Source organism: Leuciscus leuciscus (assembly GCF_965113295.1).
Source record: "Leuciscus leuciscus genome assembly, chromosome: 10".
NCBI lineage: Eukaryota > Metazoa > Chordata > Actinopteri > Cypriniformes > Leuciscidae > Leuciscus > Leuciscus leuciscus.
The window spans coordinates 18,037,174-18,061,885 of record NC_138734.1 but is presented as its reverse complement, the minus strand read 5'-3'; the positions used below and the strand labels follow the sequence as shown (position 1 = coordinate 18,061,885).

The 24,712-nt window shown below is 38.5% G+C and overlaps 1 protein-coding gene and 2 long non-coding RNA genes across 5 annotated transcripts in view; 2 read left to right on the top strand and 1 right to left on the bottom strand.

The window, feature by feature from the left end:
* The window catches only part of iqck (IQ motif containing K), a 178,420-nt gene that overhangs the window by 68,621 nt on the left and 85,087 nt on the right, over positions 1–24,712 (bottom strand). For 2 of the 3 annotated variants that reach the window (XR_014209451.1, XM_082183098.1), the window contains exon 7: positions 12,537–12,651. Coding sequence is in view for 2 of the 3 variants with exons in the window: in XM_082183098.1 (XP_082039224.1) it covers positions 12,537–12,651 (115 nt within the window). In the remaining variant the exon portion in view is untranslated. Of the gene's footprint in view, positions 1–10,965; positions 12,049–12,536; positions 12,652–24,712 lie in introns of those variants that run through there. The other variant, XM_082183099.1, reaches the window with a different exon arrangement.
* On the top strand, positions 109–10,605 carry LOC309508585. The gene is made up of 2 exons (XR_014209577.1): positions 109–892; positions 10,154–10,605. It is a non-coding gene; the product is annotated as an uncharacterized lncRNA (long non-coding RNA).
* The window catches only part of LOC309508559, a 48,083-nt gene continuing 38,034 nt past the window's right edge, over positions 14,664–24,712 (top strand). The window contains exon 1 of the long non-coding RNA XR_014209548.1: positions 14,664–16,054. This is a non-coding gene — a long non-coding RNA (uncharacterized lncRNA). The remainder of the gene's footprint in view (positions 16,055–24,712) is intronic.

The window sequence follows — 24,712 nt, the reverse complement described above, 5'->3', positions numbered from 1 at the left end:
AACAGACAGGTGTGGCATTTGGTCCTGGGTATAGCACACCAGTATGTAGAGTGGCTTGTTGATGCGAAGCACCAAAATGAACAGCTTGGACTTCAGAGCTGTATTTAAGTCAAGTCAAGTCAAGTTTATTTGTATAGCGCTTTTCACAATACAGATTGCATCAAAGCAGCTTCACAGTATTAAATTAAAATAATACAACAAAGTTTGTTTCAAGAGGAATTTATTGATTGATAAAATTAAATTAAATATCCCCAAAATATCCCCAACTGAGCAAGCCAAAGGCAACAGTGGCAAGGAACCGAAAAACTCCATCAAGTGACCTAATGGTGTCCTAAAACTCCATCAGGTGCCTTAATGGAGAAAAAAAAACCTTGGGAGAACCCAGGCTCAGTCGGGGGCCAGTTCTCCTCTGGCATTGGATAGAGGCCGGATTGTAGTTTGAACTGTAGGATTATATGAATGCCTGGCTGAAGAGATGCGACTTTAATCTAGTTTTAAACTGGGAGAGCGAGTCTGAGCAACGAACAGTATCAGGAAGACTATTCCAGAGTTTTGGAGCCAAATGTGAAAATGCTCTCCCTCCTTTGGTGGTTCTGGATATCCTAGGTATGACCAAAAGCCTTGAATTTAGTGATCTCAAAGAGCGCGATGGATTATAGGGCGATAGAAGATCCGTTAAATAGACTGGAGCTAAGCCGTTTAGGGCTTTATAAGTCAGTAGCAATACCTTGTAATTAATACGGAACTTTATAGGTAACCAATGCAGTGATGATAAAATCGGTGTTATATGATCATATTTTCTTGATCTCGTAAGAACTCTAGCGGCGGCATTTTGGACTAACTGTAGCTTGTTTATTGAGGATGCAGGACAACCAGCTAATAAAGCATTACAGTAATCCAGTCTCGAGGTCATGAATGCATGAACTAACTTTTCTGCATCAGAAACTGATAGCATATTACGTAGCTTAGCAATGTTTCTAAGGTGGAAAAAGGCTGTTTTTGTAACATAAGAAATATGATTTTCAAAAGACAGGTTGCAATCGAGTATAACACCCAGGTCTTTTACTGTAGAGGATAAAGTAACAGGACATCCTATGATGTTAAAGTTGTATTGTGCGAGGTTTTGTGGGCGGTTTTTTGAACCGATAAGTATTACCTCTGTCTTGTCTGGATTTAATAAAAGAAAATTACGCGTCATCCAATCTTTTATATCTTTAACACACTCTGTCAATTTGGAAAATGTAGCGTTTTCATCCGGCCGTGATGAAATATATATTTGAGTGTCATCAGCATAACAATGGAAACTAATTCCATGTTTCCTTATAATATTTCCAAGTGGCATCATATATATTGAAAATAACAGAGGGCCTAGTACAGATCCCTGCGGCACTCCATAGTTTACTGGAGTTATGATCGATTTTTCTCCATTTAAATAGACAAAATGGTAGCGGTCAGATAGGTATGATTTGAACCAGCTTAGTGCTTGTCCTTGAACACCAGTATAATTTTGTAGTCGATCTAAGAGTATTGTGTGATCTATAGTATCGAACGCAGCACTAAGATCAAGTAAAACTAGTATTGAGATACAGCCTTGGTCAGAAGCTAAAAGTAAATCATTTGTGATTTTAACGAGCGCAGTTTCAGTGCTATGATGCGGTCTGAATCCAGACTGAAACTTTTCATAGATATCATTTTGTTGCAAGAAAGAGCCCAGTTGAGCGGACACCACTTTTTCTAATATTTTAGACATAAATGGAAGATTTGAAATGGGTCTATAATTTGCTAGATTATTATGATCTAATTGTGGTTTCTTAATGAGAGGTTTTATAACTGCCAGTTTAAATGTTCTTGGAACATGACCTAAAGATAAAGACGAGTTAATAATATTGAGGAGAGGCTCTTCCACTACAGATAACACTTCTTTCAGTAGTTTAGTTGGTATAGGATCTAATAAACATGTTGTTGTTTTAGATGAAGTGATAAGTTTATTTAACTCTTTTTGTTCTATAGTTGTAAAGCACTGTAATTGTTCTTTCGGGGTGATAATTGAAGCTGAATTGTAAGGCGCGATTGAAGATTGAACGTTTATAATTGTGGTTCTGATGCTTTCTATTTTCTCAGTGAAGAAGTTCATGAAATCATTACTACTGAACTGTAACGGGATATTTTGTTCGGGTGACGTCTGTTTATTTGTTAGTCTAGCCACGGTGTTAAATAGAAACCTTGGATTGTTTTGGTTGTTTTCTATTAGTTTGCGGAGGTGCTCAGCCCTGGCAGCTTTTAGGGCCTTTTTATAACGTGACATACTGTCTTTCCACGCGATTCTAAAGACCTCTAAATTAGTTTGTTTCCATTTACGCTCTAAAATACGGGTTTCTCTCTTTAAAACATGCGTAGTATTGTTATACCATGGTGCTTTATTTTTCTCTCTGACCTTTTTTAATTTAATAGGTGCAACCACATCCAATGTTCTAGAGAGAATGGTGCTCATAGTGCTAGTTAGTTCTTCTAGTTCATCTGTTTGTTTGGGTTCAGGCAGCAGCTGAGACAGATTAGATAAGCAATTTGAGAAATTATCTATGGTGGATGGGAGGATTGTTCTGCCTGGTTGATAACGCGACGCCGCATGACATATTACAGCAGTACGTAATATGCAAGTTACCATGTAGTGATCAGTGACTTCATCACTTTGTGGAATGATATCTATATCGGTTGGATCGGTTCCGTGTGATATAATTAAATCGAGTGTATGATTAAGACGATGAGTTGGTCCGGTGACGTTTTGCTTGACCCCAAATGAATTTAATAAATCTGTAAACGCAGCTCCTAACGCATCATTTGGATTATCTACGTGTATGTTAAAATCTCCAACAATTAATGCTTTATCGACATTGACTAATAGGTCTGAGAGAAAATCTGCAAACTCTTTTAGGAAATCAGCGTAAGGCCCTGGCGGTCTATATACGGTAGCCAAGGCTAGAGATAATAGGGATGTTTTTCTAACATCTAAGAGCGTAACATTTAGTACAAGTACTTCAAATGAAATAAACGTATAACCCGTTTTCTGAGTAACATTTAGAATATCTTTATAAATGGTTGCAACACCTCCGCCACGGCCAATCAGACGGGGCTCATGCTTATAACAGTATCCAGGAGGAGTAGACTCATTAATACCGAAATAATCATTTGGTTTAAGCCAGGTTTCAGTAAGGCAAAGTACATCGAAGCTATTATCTGTGACTATTTCATTTACAATAACTGCCTTAGGTGTGAGTGATCTAATGTTTAGAAGACCTAGCTTTAGAAATAGTTTTTGTTTACTAATAGCAACATTTTCTGTTTTAATAACAATTAGATTTTTCCTAGATCCTGCATTAGATTTATTATTTGATCTCACTAAACGAGGAATAGACACGGTTTCTATGCAATGTTCTACACTAGTATTTATATCAGTTGAATTGGTGCAGCAGAGACTATGATTTGGACTTTTGGTTACTAGTCAAAGGGTATTTAACATTTTGGAGATGTTATCTGACAGAAGAGCCGCTCCGAATCTGCTTGGGTGTAAGCCATCAGCACGGAAAAGCCTAGGACGCTCCCAAAACAGATTCCAATTATTTACAAAGAGCAGTTTCTGCTCATTGCACCATGACATTAACCATTCATTTAGCGCAAATAATCTGCTGAACTTTTCATGCCCTAGTCGGTACGTGGGAAGCGGTCCTGACACAATGATCGTTGTTTCAGGCGATGTGCTGCGTACCGTATCGATTAGATTCCTGAAGTCTTTCTTCAGAATCTCCGTCTGGCGCAGCCTGATGTCGTTCACTCCCGCGTGCAGGACCACAGTTCCGACGCGCTCGTCACCGTTCAGGATCTCGGGAACGCGAGCAGCGATTTCAGAAACACGAGCACCAGGGAAGCAGTGACTTTGCACCTTACTTGTACCTAACGTAGCGTGTACGTGCCGAACGATGGAATCGCCGATGATCACAGCATCGCGTTCTGTTTCGCGTAGAGGGGAGAAGCGGTTTTGTGTCGATAATTCGAAAACCGGGAGGGTCGGAGAAAGTCTTGGTCTAAACCTGACTCGCGTCTTCCGCTGCGGAACCACCCAGGCTTCGTGGTGGCGTGTTGGAGCCGGAGTGAACGAGACCATGGCTGATTGCGACCGATGCTGAGGAACGCACGGAGTAGACGCGGTCGGAGTCAGCGGGTTAGTAACGTTAAACACTGATTTGTGTGCGTCGGCGCGTGATGTTTCAAGAGCCAAACACCGGTCTCTCAGCTCGGCCTGTCTCAATAAAAGGTTGTGGATCTGTTTCTCAACAGCTTCCAGCTCAGACTGCAGTGCGTGAAGCTCAAATGTGTCCTCACCTGCACCAAGCGGTAGACTACTTACATCTGATATATTCGCCATTTTAACAGATGGACAGTGAGTTAGCAACGAAGCTACCAGTGATGCTATCAATATTAATACTAATTTATATTATAAGTTTGTTTGTAAATGAGTGTGGAGAAGACGCGTTCAGCCGTGATCCACGGACGTAACCTTTAAGAGTATGCAGCGTTGGATCACTAATAGGCTTGAGACGCGTCTGCTCAACAGTCCGCGTTGTAACTATGAGGTTTTTTAGTGGTAGGGGTGTAGAGTAGACGCACGATAGGCGAAAAAAAAGTGTTTGTTTATAAGTGAGTGTGGAGAAGACGCGTTCAGCCGTGATCCACGGACGTAACCTTTAAGAGTATGCAGCGTTGGATCACTAATAGGCTTGAGACGCGTCTGCTCAACAGTCCGCGTTGTAACAATGAGGTTTGAGCAGTAGTGCTTCTCAGTGAGGAAGAGTAGAAAATGTTCGTTGTAAGCGGGTTTAAAGAGAAAAATCAAGAATTATAAATCAAATCGATAGAGCTCCAAAAACAACAACGCATTCAGACGCAACGCATGATAATGACAGGACAAGACATTATTCACCGTGTTTGTTGAGTGTTTCTTATTCACCTGAGCTTTTATGAACTCAAAGGCGCGAGAGAAAATAAATAAATAAAAATAGCTGAGCGCAAGGGTGGCGCGTTAACAGGCTAGCGAATTACTAGCGTGTTATGCGTTAGGGTTGGGTAAGCTGTATTTAGTAGTAATATAAACAACTAGAAATTGTAGTAAATGATGGTTCAAAACAAGGAAATACGAGGCTAAGACGGAGCTTACAGCTCCGAAGCAAACACACTCACAGCAGGCAGCGAGAAAAATCAAGAATTATAAATCAAATCGATAGAGCTCCAAAAACAACAACGCATTCAGACGCGACGCATGATAATAACAGGACAAGACATTACTCACCGTGTTTGTTGAGTGATTCTTAGCTACTCACCTGAGCTTTTATGAACTCAAAGGCGCGAGCGCGCGAGAGACAAATAAATAAATAAAAATAGCTGAGCGCACGGGTGGCGCGTTAGCAGGCTAGCGAATTACTACCGTGTTGTGCTAGTAGCAACGGAAGCCAGCGATGTTGGGCAAGCCGTATTTAGTAGTAGTATAAACAACTAGAAATTGTAGTAAATTCTGGTTCAAAACAAGGAAATACGAGGCTAAGACGGAGCTTACAGCACCGAAGCAAAAACACTCACGGCAGACAGGAGCAATCGAGTAATTTACATCCATAATTCTCCGAAAAGTCCACGTGTATTATGCACTCATGACTGGACAGCTCTTTCTTGAGTGCTCTGGTGAAGGCAAATTGATGCTTGATGTTAAAAACATGCCTCTTGAATTTTGACAACTGTTCATTGAACAGGTCAATGAGGCCTTCCATGGTGGTCTCCATCTCTTTTTTGACAGTGATTTTAAATGACAGGGTTTTGCCACTTTCTGATCTTTGCTTCTCTTCGGTTATCCACTGTGAATAGGAAACAATGGTTGTGGGATTGTCCGGTGTAATAACTGGAAAGCTGTTCAGCTTACACCTTTCACACTGGCCATACATGCACTCCTTTTTCTTGGAGTTACACACAATCTGTTCTACCAACTCCTCAGTGTTGCAGTGTGTTAGTAGCTTCAGGTGGTAGAGCTTGTTTGCGATGAAGCCAAGGTTTTCATGCATCTTGCACAAACAAGTCTCTCTCTCAGACAGGCTTGGAGTGACCACCCAAAAAGGACGCAAGTGACAAAATAAAGAATAAGAAATCATTCTATTTGGGTATTCCGCCAAGAACTTCCTATGCACATTTCTCATTGTGTCCATGAGGAATCGTTTTTGCTTTTTAAGTTTGCTTTTTGTCTTTGTCTGCTTCCGACCAGTGGTCAAACGGCTCACATCATCCCGTTCAAAGAACAGCCTCACACAATTCTTTATTGCATCAGCTGTCCGAGTGTTTCCTTTTCGTGTGAATGTGAGGGGATCTTTGTCAGAGTATTTCCATCTTTTCTTTGAGAATCCCAAAACCTTCTCGGCATACTTTCTGAGCCTGTACTTCTGTATTATCTTTCCTCCTGCACATATTTTTGCAATTAACTGCCTCTCTTTTTCACCAGTGGCATTACGATACCGGTCACTGAGGTCTTTGGTAAGGGCCGTGTTGAAAAGGATACGTCTTCTTACCACTTTGGGCAAAGGTTTCAGCTCATGGTTGACCTTGGATTTTGGGGACAGTGTTTTTTTCAGCAGCCGTTGGTATCTCTTCTTGAATTTCTCCTTATCTTTACGTTCCTTTTGCAGCTCTCTTTCCAGGCGTAACAAAAGGACAGTTATTTTTTTCTGGTGCCTTTTTGAATGTTTTCTTCCTGCTTGACGTTGCCTGAAATGTAAGCATAAACACAAAAACTGACGCTGAAAAAGAAGTATGTCCAAATTCACAGTATAAAAGAGTAGGCAAAAGAACCTGGATGACCTACTACTTCCGGTGAGATTCTGAAGTGTGCATACGATGAAGTGTGTTTTACTATCCCATGAGGCCACAGGAGAAGATTTATGTATGGCAGTGAAGCAATGCAACTGACGGTGGTAGGTCACATGATAATGACAACATGGCGAATGTAGTACGTCCAGATTATATTCATACTACACACATTCATACTATATAAAACATACTTTTTTAGTGGTTATGAAGTAATTACTTATTCAAGAGAGTATGTGATTTCGGATGCAGCCTACATCTTGTGTAGTGTACTTGTTCTATGTCTATTCTAGAATGCATTGTCCCATGCTTCATTGCACTGCTTATACTGTTTGTCTGTGTATGTATAGGATTTTTTGTTTTTTTTTGTTTTTTACTATTCTGACCTTGAAGGACCAGCTTCTTGTCGATCTGGCTGTAGTTCTGGGCTCACTGGAGGTGTGAACAGGCTGCTGAGTGCAACTGAAGCTGCCTTTTTAGCTGCCCTAAACTTTGCCTGGGCTGCTCTCCATTTTCTTCGCTGTAACCTCTGCTCCCTCTCGCTGCACTCTTGTATGTTTTTTTTCTTCCCCTGCTCTCTGTCTCTCCTCCTTTTCTGCTTCTCCCATTGAAGGTATTTTGCCCTTCTTTCAGGATCTGCATCTCGGCGAGCACGGTAGCGCCTTTGTTTTTCTGCTGCACTTAATGGCATACTACTATCATCTGTAAAAGTGTATAGTGAAAATATAAAATAAAATATAAATCAACACAATAATGTTAAAACTATTTAAAAACAGTGTGGCTAAGGTGACACCTAATCTATGTCATCCCTGTTACCCCACATGTCAAAACCTGTTACTATACAAAAGTAACAGGCCTGACAGTAACAGGTTTGACAAATTCAAGCTAATTTGCTAATTGCTAGCTATTAGGGCAAGGCCACAAAAGCACATGTTGTACACTTTGAAAGGATATTACTTGTAGATATTGATTACATTAAGTTAAATAAATAATTGTTTAAATTTATACTTTAAAAATCAGTAACAGTTTTGACATTGCATGATGTCCCCACCTCAGTTATACCTAATAAATCATCAAAATAAAGCATTATAGAAGAGAGAGAGAAACTTACCTGTGTTTTAACTGTTGGAATAATGATTGAGAGATGATGTAACTTCCTGGAAGTGATGTCACAGGAATGTACCATTATTTTACAAGGGGTTTTTGGTGAGGGTAACAGGCATGACATGAAATCAGGGGACACCGATAAAATGGTTTATATTTTATTAAAAATAATGTATATTTATGCCAAAACATTGCTTAACAGTGACACTATACTTAGAACAATATGAAAATGTGATTTTTGTGTAATTTTGCCTTCAATTTGCAAATTAAAAGTCCTGCTGAAAAAGAACAATCACAGGGAGGGACAGGCCAAAAACCTTACCCTTATCAGCATAAATGCAATTTTAATTATTTAAAATAATATATAAATGACTTTAATTTAATGTAATATTGAGGAAATAATACATAGTACTATTATGTTTTTAAATCACAAATTTATTTGTTGTTATAGTAATTCTACATCTGATTATTTCTCAGGGACACAAAAGGCACCAATTTCGTGGAATGAGTTTTCGCAAGCATATGATACACACTTTATGGCGTGTAATACGCACGTACCCCACACCACTAATCCTACCCAAGGGGTTTACAGTGCATATCATATATGCACGTAAAAACCCATTTTCCGATATAAATTGCACGATAAATACAACGTGCTATAGAGACGAATTTCGTGAGATCGGGTTGCTCGGATCAACTGATTCTTAAAATTAGCTCCCTGATTTACGTGAATTCTTTCTAGGAAGCTGTACACACAAAAATAGCTGTCCCCATAACAGCATAAAATTAAGATGACAAGAACTCAATGAATGTCTCCCTGCCTGCAAGCAGTTATATTTCAGCACCACACCGGCAGGTCATTTTATCTCCTTATCTCCTAGGAAGATCTCTTCAAAGTCAACAATCATTTGTTGTGCTAATTTGCAAAATCATGGGGAATTTATTTGCAAGACTGCAAATTTTACAAAACAACAATTACTGATGTGTCGGCACAACTTCAGACTGTTGAACATGAAAACGTAAAGAAAGGTCAATGCTTATTATAACATTTAATACCAACTTGAATCAAAATAACAGTAGGGCTGGGCGATATGACAATATATATCATGGCGGCGATGACTATAGAATATAGAATAGATTTTGTTATTGTTTATTTTGCAGCATGTCAATAAATCCGTGCATCTTTGAATTCTCATTTCCAGTTTACACTCTTGGTGTAAAAATTTTTATAGAGGAATTATAAATGTAAATATAATATAAATTATATACATTTTTAATAATACAAATTATATATATATATATATATATATATATATATATATATATATATATTTTTTTTTTTTTTTTTCATTTACTTCTCATCCATATGTTTATTGTGTCTTGGGGATATGAAGTACTTTTTTTTACATATTTACTGCAAAATTCCTCAACTACACCATTAGCTTGTGTATGAAATTAAATTTTTATGAAAAAACAACAACTTGTGATTATCAAAATGAAATATGAGTTGTTTCTGGATATTGATCTAAGTGTTAGAGGCAGAATTCTGCCATCTGCTGGTTAGAGATAAATCTGTAGGAAATACAGTTTTAGAAAATAAAAGTGTAAAGACTATATACATCCAGCAGAGGGCCATAGAGATCCATTTATTTTTCTGGTCTTTTTTGAGGTCTTGTTTAGCAATAATGCCACATAAATTCTCAATAATGATTGTAATAACATATTATTTTAAGAATAAGAAATTAATTAAAAAAAGTAAATAAAACCCCCAAAAAATCAGGCATACAATAATGATATTAGGTCCCTAAATCCAGATAAACGTGTATGATTGATGCATACACGTTTCATATTTTACAGATATTTCGACTGCAGAAGTTGAGATATGTTGCAGAAACTTAACTTAGAACCGAGACTCACAACGGAAAATAAAGGAAAACTTAGAAAAGAAAAGACAACTTAGACGAGAGTATAAGATGGCTTGAATAAAGCTGTTGAACCCATTCTTCTGATCTTAATTTGGGTTCTCTGTCTCTTCGTTTACATGGTTACTTGTCTGATTGAGATCTTCATCTTTTCTCTGCCCATCTCTCTTGAGAGTGGTAGCAGAGCGTTTCTTGGGCGTGAACCCAGAGAGCGAGAGCACCGAGATAGCGAGCAGAGTTACAGGGTTCATACACATTTTAACCAATACTTTTCCATGACTTTTCCATAACTTTTCCATGACTTTTCGGCACATTTCCATGACTATGTAATCTTGAAAATGTCAGTCGACATTATAAGAATACAAATATGTGTTAAAGTTTACCCTCAGAGGTTTAACAATAAAATGGATGACAATTTATGTGGTACAATCCAAAATAAAGTGCAAGATCTTTGAAGGACACAGGATAAAATACATGTACAGTGTCCTCAGTATTAAAGGATACTTTAAATATGAAACTAAAACCACCAGTAGTTGGCGGCAAGTCACTGTCTTAATAAGCGAGTTGTTGGAGTCAACAAATATTCAACCGATTTGTTCAAACGGCTGATTCATTCAGAAAAACAAGTGATTGTTCATTGAATCGTTAAAATGATTCGTTCAAAACGCGGATTTCATTAAATAAATTTTAAAAAATCATCGCTGTCTGTTGGACTACGGCTTCATTATGAAATTCTCGTCGGCGATATAAAGTGAAAATTGACAATATTGTGTCCAAAAAGTAACTCACAATGTTAACTTTATTGTTAATTTAACTGTTGTATAAAATAAATAGCACATTTGCAATTATGCACAGGAAAACGGCACTCTTGCTCATGTGATATTCTAATATAACAACATAATATCCCACCGGTGCTTGCAAAACTTTAGCATGCTCGTGCCACTTTCCTGGCATTTCAATAAAATTTCTGTCAGCACCGACTTCGCCTCAGGCAACATCGCAACAAGTGAGTGAATCGGAAGTGAGTGAACTGAACGTTATGCCGCCCGAATATAAGGACGTTAAGACAACGCGAAATATATTTTTTTTTATTAAACAGTTTTGGTATTAATCACATATTATGCTGTGTTCAAAAAAAATTCCATGACTTTTCCAAAACTTTCTGGGTCTTTTTATTTTTTCAAAACCTTTCCAGGCCTGGAATTTGCATTTTTCAAATTCCATAACTTTTCCAGGTTTTTTCAAAACGTACGAACCCTGGAGTTAGAGAGTAGAGAGTTTTGTTTCGGGTCTAAGATTTTAAACTCAAAGTTTGTCCAACCTCCAGGATGAGTTCTGGCCAATTAGACACTGGCTAAATTTAGGAGGTGGCATTCTTTTCAGTTCTGATCGTAAATTATGCTTATCTGTGCTCTCCTTACTAACAGAGAGAACAGATGCCACAGTTTAGACATGATCAGTATTATAAGAATACGAAACATTTTACACAGATTTCAATCAAGCCATCTTTTGAATCAAGAGCATACGATCATACTGATATGAAACACAACACACTTTCATTCAAACATCTAACAGTTATAACATTACATGAGTTATATGGTATCTAAGCATATTAAACACACATATAAGTTGCAGACACACAATAGAGTTATGTAGTTGCATGATGTTTGATTGTAAGTCCATTGAAAATTGTTCTTGAATGATTTTATGTATAGTTATTGGTAAGAATCAGTTCTCTGGTTTGAAGAGAAAAGAACTCTGTTTGTTCGTTCAGAGGTCTTAAGGAGGAGGGGTTCAGGAATGTTGCGGGGGTTAAGTAACATCTGCTGGTATCGATCCGTCTTGCAAACTATCAAAGTTGACCAATAAAAGTCGTTGGTCCGCAGACTTCCTGGAGACTGTGAATGATTCATGGCTTTCGGTTTTCTAAGTTGAATCTGGAATGTGAGGACTCTTGTGTGATACCTTGGTCTCTGTCTTTCTCTTAACCAATCAGTAATTTGGCAACAAAGTTAGCATTGACCAGTTATGTGTTAGTGCTGGGGGCTCTTGTAAATAGCCAGACCGGTCGGCGCCTGGATCCCGTGACAAGATGGATGAGGATACGAAGTCCTGACCAAATCTTCCCCTTTGTTCATCGAGAAGCAGAGAGTTTGAATTAATATTCTGGACGAAGATTAGTCTGTGTTTGGTTCATACTCATTGTCGCTACAATCAGCATCCTCTTCAGCAAAGCTGCCCTGTCATGGCCCTGGTTTGGCGCTTCTGTGGTACAGTGCACTGCATTTTCAGTGTTCATTACAGCTCACATTAGAAAAGTTACAAGAACAGAGCTGTGTTCAGAAATTAATTAGTTGTCATTCATAAAAGCTGTAATAAAGCATGAAGCTTGTTATGACGTTGCTAAAAGTAACTCTACTCTCTCTCAGCTAATAATGTTGTATACTTCAAATACCAACAAATACTCCAGATAGATCAGCTCCCTCCTTTTTCTTTTTTTTACACCTCAAATCCCAACGCATTTGGCCTTCCCAGTCTGTGTGAAATGTGTGTTTGTGTGATGTAATGTAGTTGTGTAAGGATTGCCAGAGAGAGCATGATGAGTGTGTGTTTCACCTCTGTTCTCCTGGCGTACCCAGAAGTCTTGAACCGTTTTGTTGATGTCACAGTTCTCTTCCCGCAGTTCTCTCTGCCACTGCCTCAACTCTTGCACATCTGGACGCACACGCACCTGAAAAAACAAACACCATGTTGACATAATTCAGTATTCAGTTATATAGTCCTTCACGTCTATTAGTCCTTAACACATTATAGTCCTTCACGTCTATTGCGATCTCAAAATTCCGGCCAGTTGATAATACCTAGAATATCAAAATCGACTGCTGGCGGTAGATCCTTTTCCTATTTAACACCTAAACTTTGGAACAGTCTTCCTAACATTGTCCAGGAAGCAGACACACTCTGTCAGTTCAAAGCTAGACTAAAAACACATATCTTTGACCTAGCATACACATAACACATTATAGACTTCTATAATTCAATGTTAGGCTGCATAGATTAGGTCAGCCGGAACCGGGAATACTTCCCATAAATCCTGATGTACTCGTTACATCATAAGAAGAATGGCGTCTATGCTAATATTAGTCTCTCTGTTTATCCCGAGGTTTACCGCAGTCCGCCGGATCCAGGCTGTATCCAGATCTGATGAAGGACCTGCGCCTGGACGCGACGACAGCGCAGTCCTGAAATGTCAACTAGTCTCTCCCCTGTGAAGACCTCCCTCCCCTCCCTTTACCTCTCTACAGATAAAGCGTTGTCGGGATAATTTTTTTCGAGTCCTGCCTGTTCCTCAGATGATTAAATTGCTTAATTTTTATTTCAGTGCTTCTAACTCAATGGCTGTAAGTGGGTTAGGAATAGGATTTTAAGTGATTTTGAAAAAATGGCCAAAAAAGAGAATTACATACCCCACCTTTAAGGCCAGACAAGTAGTTTGTTGAGGGTTGGTTTGTAGGGAAGGACTACACGCCTGCGCACATATATTCAAACACGCTTCAGCGTTCTCACAGGTTTGCGTTTTTAAAGTTTTTGCGCAGAGAGAACTTAAGAGTTCTCAGTTAAAACGGTGTCGTGTTAGCGGCCTCTAAGTTAATAACTAATGATCGTTGCGACAGAAGTGAATCAATCAAAACTAACTTTAGCTGGACAATAACTTTATTCTAGATCTGCTATAAAGCCAAAACAGTCTCTGTTACTTTAATTTGCTATTATCGATGTAAAGCTGCTTTGGAACAATCTACATTGTTAAAAAAAGTCTCTAAAATATGTATCTTCAAAATGGTATGAAATAATTACAGCATATTATGAAATGGATAGTGCAACTGGAATGCTGTGCATCCACAACCAACACTGATATACACGATAGTCACAGTTACGATGTGAAACGGCCACAGAAACACATGATCAGAACAGGAAAGTCCTGTGCTTGGCCAGCCGATGTCAACCTTTCTCAGAACTGTAGCAATGGGTGAGCCATATGCAAGTTTACTGTTTGATAAAACTCATGATTCAGTTATTAACCCTCTGAGGTCTGAGCTGTTTTCTGGGCCCTGGAGGTGGTCTGACATGCTCTGACATTTGTGTTTTTTTTCTGTTATTAGTGACATTTTCATGGCTAAAGTCTAATTACACTGTATTCAGCACAAACTCTGCTACAATAATATATCAGCAGCATGTATGTAAAAGTTTGTAGTTTTGAGATAATGACATTTTCTCACTGAAATTCTCACTGAAATAAGGCCATGAAACCCATACTGATTATTTCTTCACAAGACTTTTGAAAATTGTATGACATAGCCTAAAATATTTGCTCCAAAACTATGTGAAAATCACCCTGACTGCTCATTCAGATAAGACAATATATTGATTTAAAAATTCTAAGACGTGTTTTGTGTGACAAAGCCATATGCAAAGAGGCGTGATCATCTCATGAATATGTAAGCTTTTCACACCTGAGAAAGACAAAGACACTCCCCTAACTGCCCTATTAGGAGCGATCAGGCCCTGTCATTCAGAGCAACCTTGCACAAAGAATGAGGAGATTTAAAAAAGAATGGCTTTTAGATTGTTTGGATTTATTTACAACAAAACACAATCCAAAAATACAAATGACAAAAGAGCACATTGAAAACAATGATCCAAAGACAGAGACCTTTGTGCCATTCCTAAAAACATTGTACATACCTTTCATTTCCAAGGTGTTTGATTTTCACTTTACCATGTTCATGTACAGAGACTCATGTGAATGTTGAAGTCAGCAGGACTCAGTTGCATCTGGTCCCTGAAAGAAAAAAAAAAAGAAAAAACTGTGAACATACTGATATCAAGAGAAACTATAGGGCTGCACGATTTTGGGAACAGATTTTAGATTTTTCTGGTTAAAATTTATTTTTTAAATTCACAGAATACACACACACACACACACGTTTCCAACAATATATAATGAACACCAGGTTTGTTGTGCCTTGTAGGCATAGGCTACGCAGTGCTGCATAAAATAATAATAACAATAAATTAAATCTTCCAAAAGATTTCAAGAACAACTACGCTAGAGAAAAATATATTGATTATCATATGTTACTTCAAATGTTTCCATTCGTTATGATGATATGAAATGAGATAATAGTAAAAACATAAAAGCCTAATGTTTGGTGCATTTTTCCTTTCAAACGCAATCGCGCTCCAAAATATGATACATTAAAACCCACAGCGCGCTCCAAAATATGATACATTCAAACGCCATCGCGCTCCAAAATATTAAACATTATGGTTATACATATCTATGTTTGAGCAGATATCCACAAACAGTATTTAACAGGAAACACGGGTCTAAATAGTATAATATTCACCATATATCTAGCAACAGTTCAACTGCAATGTGAAGTTTATGCAACAATACCATAAACTAATAAGTAAGAATTTCTTACCTTACATCTTTCTTGTCTTCAAATCGCGTTCTTCTTCTTCTGAGTTAAATCCAATGTAAGCTCAGACGTGTCTTCCAAACTCGACGAAAAGCAGAGACTTGTGAAGTGTTTTGGTGTTTTGTGTTTGAGGTAACGAGGGCGTTCGCGTCCCATGTGGAGATTTGCATGTGAATCACTTTTGCGGGAGTGGGCGTGTCGAATTAAAAAGTAATTAGCAAGCGTTTGAGATACTGGACATCCTGTTGGTTTTATACAAATTACTTAAACAGAGAATATTTGTTTTCAGTTTGAATCCGATCATTTAAAAGTACACACTTAAATGTGTATAAAGGTATATGGCTCATAAATGTGTGAGAAGTATTCGCAGAGTTTTGTTTCAGTTTATAGACGTGCTCAAGAAAAAAAAGTTCACCGCGACGGAGAGGCAGAACGCACACCCTGTTTATTTTCTTTATTTTACAAAAGCACAATGTTTTGATTTGATTGTAAGTGGACACATACAAAAGTAGAAATATCACAGATAATTTTTTTATATTTCTTTTTTCTGTATAACCATAAATGACGGAGTAATTTAAGTTTATGTTGCTGCTATGTGAAAAAAATCCAGCAAAACGCGTCGGCGCGTTTCTCGACCTCAGAGGGTTAATAGTATTTTATATGTTGGTCATGCACATTTGATCATTAATACATCAGAGCACATTACTGTAGCACTTAGTTTTATTATTCCACTTTCCATTGGGTTCCTCGGGCGCATGCTCATGCAGCGACCAGCAGCGAGGCACAGGTTTAATGTTTACGTTTTTGTTCATCGTTTGTTTTTATTTTTATTTTATTTTTTTGAATGAAATAGAGACGGCCTGAGAAAGGGAGAAGGAATTTTACTGATCTTATGCTGTTTTTTGTTGGGTCACAAGTAGTATGGAGTGGACTGCTTTGTTTTTGTTGTGGACGGCGTTACACTTCGTGGAGACGCTGAATGAGTTGCCCAACCCAACGCACATCCGATACAGCAGAGACTTTCTCTTAAAATGGAGTAACTTTCAAGTCAACAGCCCTCCCTCGGATTTAATCTTCCCTAATCTAAGCTGTTTCGCCGATAAATCGAGAGGAAAGGGGGAATTTACCGATGAGCCACCCTGCAAGACCAGGAAGCGAGGTAAGCGAGGTGGCGTACTTCATAGACTGAGAAAACAATCTCTTTCAAGTGAAAGTGAAAGTGAAAGTGACACGTGACGGCCAAGTATGGTAACCCATACTTGGAATTTGACCTCTGCATTTAACCCATCCAAGTTAATGCACACACATTAGGAGCAGAGTAGTGAGTAGTTAACACACACACACTGCAAACGTGGATACACACACCCAGAGCAGCGGGCAGCCTTTGTGTGGCGCCCGGGGAGCGATTAGGGGTTAGGTGCCTTGCTCAAGGGCACCTCAGTCATTTCCCACCGGTTCTGGAATCGAACCAGCAACCTTTGGGTCACCAGATCAACTCCCTAACCACTAGGCCATGACTGCCGGTTCCCCCTTTCCCGGTTCCCCCTGCCTTCTATCATTCTATCGAAATAAAACTGATGAGCTACAAGCCAATGTACGTTTCCAGCATGAATTTAGAGATGCGTGTTTACTGGCGATCACAGAGACATGGCTTTCAGAAAGTGATTTGAACTCGGAGCTGGTCATTGATGGTTTCGGGGCACCTGTCCGCCTGGACCCCGAGATGCGAGTGTTACTGGAAGGTCGCGAGGTGGGGGGGTTTGCCTATACGTGAATCAAAGATATTGTAAAAATGTCCTTGTTAGAGAAAGTTTATGCACTAAGGATGTTGAACTTCTGTCAGTGTCCCTGCGCCCCCCATACTTGCCCCGGGAGTTTCCCCAAATATTTGTCACAGTTGTGTATATTCATCCAAGAGCAAATGCGGATAAAGCCGCGGAGTCGATACTGCAAGTAACACAAAAACTGCAAGGAATATCGCCCGAAGCACCTGTCTTCGTTCTTGGTGATTTTAACCATTGTTCGCTGAAGAAATGTCGGAGAGACTTTCACCAATATGTTACGTGCCCGACCAGACAAAAGAAGTCATTGGACTTGTGTTACGGTTCTATCAAGGACGCATATAAAGCTCTCCCGCTCCCCCCGCTGGGCGGGGCTGACCATAACTGCGTCCAGCTCATCCCGTCATATCGCACGGCCTTAAGGAGGGGAAAAACTCTCATTAAACACGTTAAGAACTGGACTGAGGAAGCAATCCTGAGTTTACAGGGTTGTTTTGATTGCACCGACTGGGGCATGTTTAAGGAGTCCTGTACCAACATAAATGATCTTACAGATGTTGTTAGTTGTTATGCTTCCTACTGTGTTGATAATGTAATCCCTGATAAAATTGTACAGGTATATCCAAACAATAAGCCATGGGTAAGGAAATTACTAAAGCTGTTACTAAACAAAAAGAGGCAGGCATTTAGGGAAGGAAACTTTTTAAAATTGAATAAGTTGAAAAAGGAAATAAGAAGTGAAATAAGGAGGGCTAAGCAGGGTTACAAAGAAAAAATAGAGAAAGACTTTGGTGGTAGGAATTTACGTTCAGCCTGGGATGGTATGAGAACTGTTACCGGCACCAGGAGAGAAAAGAATGTCAAGGTTGTGTTAGAAGGTTTTAGTTGTGACAGCTTGCTTGCAACAGAGCTAAATAAATTTTATTTGAGGTTTGATACCACAAATTTTAGTAATGTTATTTTAGAACAGAAATCATATTTATCTGGAAATGGTGTTGTCCCCTTTTTTGACGAACAAGCTGTGGTCAATATGTTTAAGCACTCCAGATCAGGAAAAAGCCCTGGGCCTGACAATATAAGTAGTCGCCTGCTCATCTCTTGTGCAGAGCAGTTAGGTCCAATTTTTCATTATATTTTCCAGATGTCCCTAGAGCAACAGAGAGTGCCGAACATATGGAAACAGTCAACAGTTATTCCAGTGGCCAAATTAAATCATCCAAAAATATTAAATGACTTTAGGCCAGTAGCTCTGACCTCCTTAGTCATGAAGTGTTTTGAAAAACTGGTTAAAAAAGTCATACTTACAAAAACAGAGAATCTCCTAGATCCACTACAGTTCGCTTATAGGGCTAAGCGAGGGGTAGATGATGCCACTACTACCTTGTTAAACTTATTATTCAAACATCTTGAAGGTAGTAAAACACACGCAAGGATTTTATTTGTTGATTTTTCATCGGCTTTTAATACAATCCAACCACATATTTTAGTTGATAAGCTCTTAAAGAACTTTGACCTTGATTTTAATATTGTGGGATGGATTCTTGATTTTTTAACCGACAGAACTCAGAGAGTGAGGGTGAATGGTTGCTTGTCTGAGGAGATGTCATCATCCACTGGGTCTCCTCAGGGGTGTGTCCTCTCACCTCTCCTTTATATTCTTTATTCTGACGATTGCCGCTGCCAGCATGAAAATAGACATATTTTAAAATATGCCGATGACTCTGCTATTGTCAGTCTCCTCTCCAATGAGGAAAGTGACCATGGTCCTGTTGTGGATGATTTTGCACTTTGGTGTGATAGGGCATTCCTTCAACTAAATGTTGAAAAGACAAAGGATATGCAGATTGATGTTAGGCGTAAGTCATCAACTCCACAGACCACTATTATAAATGGGAAGACGGTGGAATTCGTAGAAACATACAAGTATCTAGGCAGTTTGATCGACAATAAGTTAACTTTTACCTCTAACACTGAAATGCTTTGCAAAAGAGGCCAACAAAGACTGTTTTGTCTTCGCAAACTGTCAAAATTTCGTGTTGATAAGACTCTCATGACCCTTTTTTATAAATCATATATTGAGTCTGTTTTAACATTCTCATTAACTTGCTGGTATGGTAGTCTTACTGTCAAGGCCAAAACTGCCCTCTCCAATATAGTGAAGGTCAGTAGTAAAATTATAGGTGTCCAGCAGAGTAGCCTTTCTGTCCTGTATGATAGACAGGTAGTTAGGAAGGCCAACACAGTTATCTCTGATAGCTCCCACCCCCTTCATTCTGAGTTCCAGATATTGCCTTCCGGGTCTCGGTACAGATTACCTCCAGTGAAGAATAACAGATATAAGTATTCATTCGTCCCGAGAGCCATCTTGTTTATGAATTCTGCCCGGAGGAGTAGACAGACTATAACTATTAAATAGTGATGGGGTTATTATTATTATAATATGTATAGTATTGCTTGTTTTTGATGATGTTGTTGCTGAATTGGGGATGGTTATGGAAATGTTGCTATACTATGAATTGTCAGATGTTATTTTAACAAGGGCCTGTTACATTAAGTATTTCTTAAGTGTTTTTGTCTTGTATTTGTGTATCTGTGACTGTTCTGTGTTTATCTTGCTGCAAAACCAATTGCCCTTTGGGGACAAATAAAGTCTAAAGTCTAAAAGTCTAATTCATAGGAAATCACAATCTAAATGTGGCATAATGTGGTAAAAGCAACAACCAGAAACCAACCAATTTTAATCTCACTATCCTTGTGAATTTACAGTAACAATAAACCATAATACAAGAAGAAAAATAATACGTTTTTCTCCCCCTCAGAAACCTCGCTCTGTTGAGGAATCCATAATCCAAAAACTATGTGCAAAGCATTACATTATTGCAGTGTCTGTTTACAATAAAATTAGATTTGCATTCTTCATTAATAACACCTAGAGCAGGGGTTCCCAAACTTTTCCATGACAAGGCCCCCCAAATACCACTAGGTTCTGGCCAAGGCCCCCCTTTTGCAGGATGTGTTATTGAACCTGTTGACAATACTACGGCAAATGTAGAAAGAAAGAAATAAAACATCTGTGAACATCAGATTATGTGATGGTGTTTGATACCAGCCAATCAGAAAGATTATAGCGATATTTACACCGATTACAATTTTCTAGGCCGATTCCGATTTTTCATTGAGTTTGAAATGCCGATACAGATTTTAGCCAATTCTGATTTCATTTTTCTAACCACTTTACAGCACACACAAATATTTATTTTCTATATATTTTTGTTTATAAAACACCATATACTTTTACCCAAACTGAATAATAAAAACAAGTTTAAATGGGTAAATTTTCTATAAATATTTTTGAGTCTTCATTTTCTTTTCTGACATAGTTTTCTCTGAATATATTTGAATACATATGTTTTCTCTCCAGTTCTTGCTAAAACACACTAGACATGCAAATGATGTGCATTTTAGGCACTTTTTGTGTGAAATCATATTTATTTTGTCCATCAAAAGTGTGCTTTCACTTTAATTGAGTGTGAGCAGCGTAGAAAAAATAGACTCGGCGCCAAAACCCCTGCTTCACTGCTGCTCACGCGACGCTCCTGCTTGACGCTCACGTGCTGCTCCTGCTCGCGGTATAAGTGAATGCAATCATTGATTAATATGCACGGCGAAAAAATTACGCACCGCTCAAGCGCCGCTCGCTTGCGGTCTGAAACGGCCGTAATTCACGAGATGTGCGTTCCGTGTGCAAGTGTGATGCTAATGTTGCGCTATGTTAATCATGCGGCGCCCGAGTGCATTTGACCGGCATAAAATCGGCATATGTCAGACTGACCGGCCGGTCGCCGGTCATGGCAGATCACGTGAAAATCGGGCAATTCCGGTCACCAGCCAATCAATCGGTGCATCTCTAAAAGATTAGCATTAAAAGTATAACGTTCAGATAGGCTATGCAACAAATTATTATAATGCTATTTCATAAAAATATTCATAAAAATTTAAATATTTTTGTTTTGTTTTTTTACTTTTTTTTCCCGCTTTTTTTTCTCTCCCAACTTGCTGCGGCCCACACTTCGAAAACCAGGACCTAGAGAACACCCAAGGGCCCCTTCAATGTAGCCTATCTTGGTGTAAGGCAGTCTGGTTGAGGAAAGACCACTCCCCGAGAAGACAAAGGACCTTTCTCGTGGTCTACATTTGACTCTCTCTTGAGAAACTAGCATCCCTGAGTCAATCACAGTAGATTTTATTATTTAGAAAATAAGTAATTTAGCTATATATTTGTACACTATTATCCTCTGTGTCTGCCTTTGGGTTGACTTTTGGAAGCCTGAAAAAAGGCATGGAATGTTGCCATTCTATTCTGAGAAAGTCACATGGTACAAGACCCCAAAAATAATCTATAGGGTGTGTTACCATCTTTGGAAAAGGGTCTATGGTATATATGTGAGAAGTTGGGCACTGATCTGGAGTGATCTCCTGCAGCAGATGCTCGGCTTTGTTGTAAAATAAAGTCTAATATTTTTGGCATTAAAGATCTCTGAGAATTGATTTTGAAAAAGATTGAAATCACAACATCCCCTCCCCATGTTGTCTCTCTCTCACGCTGAGATCACCAGATATTCACCCAAAAATCTATAGGGTTTAATGTGAATAATTATCATACAATATTATAAATGTTTGGTATCATTTGAAATGTCTCAGTGCAACTGGTACAAATATCTCATTTAGGGCTGGGCGATATATCGATATAAAAAATATATCGATATATTTTTGAAATGCTCCTCTGACCCGGAGCTCTCTGCACTGCTCCCCGCGCCCCGCCACTGCCCCTCCTTTTCCACTTTGCGTGCGTGTTTAGAGCATGTTATGTTATGAGTTATGTCATGACTACTTCAGAAAACCCAGCACAATAGGAACTACCAGGCAGTGACATAAGTGTACGCTGAAATAAAGTCTTTCACCTCAGAAAAACGGACTTTCTTGTCCTGTCAGCCGTCATCCTGTACTCGCAGCGCACATTCAATTGCACGCGCAAATGCGGCGGCGCGCGCTGTGTATCGCCTCACTGTATATATAAAGTGCAAAAGAAACTACGAGCATGCAACGCCGTTACGTTGTAAATTACACGAAATAAAAGTAATGCAGTTATGATTTTCATTCTATTCACCAGGAGCAGTTTCCATGTTTCATTAACAGTTATTGTTAATATTATGTATTCACCATGGTAACTGTCATTTCCATATTAACCCCAAAATGCCACTTTATTTTTCTTTGTGTTATTTTTTATATTTTTAAATGACTGTAGTGGCTCATACCAACATTGTATTAACCCTCTGAGGTCGGCAAACGCGCCCCCGCGTTTTGCTGGATTTTCTTCACATTGTAGCACAATAAACTTAAATTACTCCATCATTTATGGTCATACAGAAAAAAGAAATATAAAAAAAGAATCTGTGATATTTCTACTTTTGTATGTGTCCACTTACAATCAAATCAAAACATTGTGCTTTTGTAAAATAAAGAAAATAAACAGGGTGTGCGTTCTGCCTCTCCGTCGCGGTGAACTTTTTTTTCTTGAGCACGTCTATAAACTGAAACAAAACTCAGCGAATACTTCTCACACATTTATGAGCCATATACCTTTATAAACATTTAAGTGTGTACTTTTAAATGATCGGATTCAAACTGAAAACAAATATTCTCTGTTTAAGTAATTTGTATAAAACCAACAGGATGTCCAGTATCTCAAACGCTTGCTAATTACTTTTAATTTGACCACGCCCACTCGCGCAAAAGTGATTCACATGCAAATCGTCCACATGCAACGCGAACGCCCTCATTACCTCAAACACAAAACACCAAAACACTTCACATGTCTCTGCTTTTCGTCGAGTTTGGAAGACACGTCTGAGCTTACATTGGATTTACATCAGAAGAAGAAGAACGCGATTTGTAGACAAGAAAGATGTAAGGTAAGAAATTCTTACTTATTAGTTTATGGTATTGTTGCATAAACTTCACATTGCAGTTGAACTGTTGCTAGATATATGGTGAATATTATAATATTTAGACCCGTGTTTACTGTTAAATACTGTTTGTGGATATCTGCTCAAACGTAGATATGTAAAATATGGTAACCATAATGTTTGGAGCGCGATCACGTTTGAATGTAACATATTTTGGAGCGCGCAGTGGGTTTGAATGTATCATATTTTGGAGCGCGATCGCGTTTGAATGTATCATATTTTGGAGCGCGATCGCGTTTGAATGTATCATATTTTGGAGCATGATCGCGTTTGAAAAGCAAAATGCACCAAACAATAGGTTTTATATTTTTACTATTAGCTCATTTCATATCATCATAACGAATGGAAACATTTGAAGTAACATATGATAATCAATATATTTTTCTCTAGCAGTTGTTACTGAAATTCTTAGATTTATGAAAGATTTATAGGCTGCTATAGGTTATTTTATTATTATTTTATGCAGCACTGCGCATAGCCTATGCCTACAAGGCACAACAAACCTGGTGTTCATTATATTATATATTGTTGGAAACATTTGTGTGTGTGTGTGTGTGTGTGTATTCTGTGAATTTTAAAAAGCAATTTTAACCAGAAAAATCTAAAATTTATTCCCAAAATCGTGCAGGCCTAGTTTCTCTTGATACCAGTATGTTCACTTTTTTTCTTTTCTTTCAGGGACCAGATGCAACTGAGTCCTGCTGACTTCAACATTCACATGAGTCTCTGTACATGAACATGGTAAAGTGAAAATCAAACACCTTGGAAATGAAAGGTATGTACAATGTGTAACGTAAATGCCTCTGGGTTAATGCGAATTAGCTCAAGAATATAGGGAATTTTGGCAATATTAATATTTATAACGCATGGTCATAATTCATAGATCGCATATGCATTTACTTTATCAATTATAGGAAATGCCTCGTTCTGTACTGTCTGATCATTACAGTTAAGAAGAAGTATTCCTGTTTACAAAACTCCAAGAGAGTTTGTCTTCTGGCCACGAAGACAAAACCTCTTTGGGTTTATAAATTAAAACTACTCAAAGTAGTTTTATAATATAGAGCCTGTAGCTTTATAGATCTTTTGTTTCATTGACTTTATAAAAAGTGGGTTTTCAAACACAGAGACAGTTAAAAGTATAAATGGGTTTATTAATAAAATGGCACACGCTAGAGATTATAAGCTACAAATATAAACGTACGTAAAATGCACACGATAAAACATTTAAACATTTAAACATTTAACCGAACAAAAACATAAAACATAGCATGACGTGATCGGAATGAATGACATGAAAGAAAGAACGAAAGAAAGAAAGATATAGAGGGAAGATAGAGGGTAACTTAGTCCACAGACCTAAGTCCTAGACACCTGGAACAGCTTTTATAGGAATCAATATACTTGCGAGTGCTCTTTTTGGTCAGGCTGAAGCTGATGCAAGAAGCGAGGATGGTGTCCTGTTTCTGCTGCGTCTTCCGGTGTCGCGGGAGGCTTGAAAG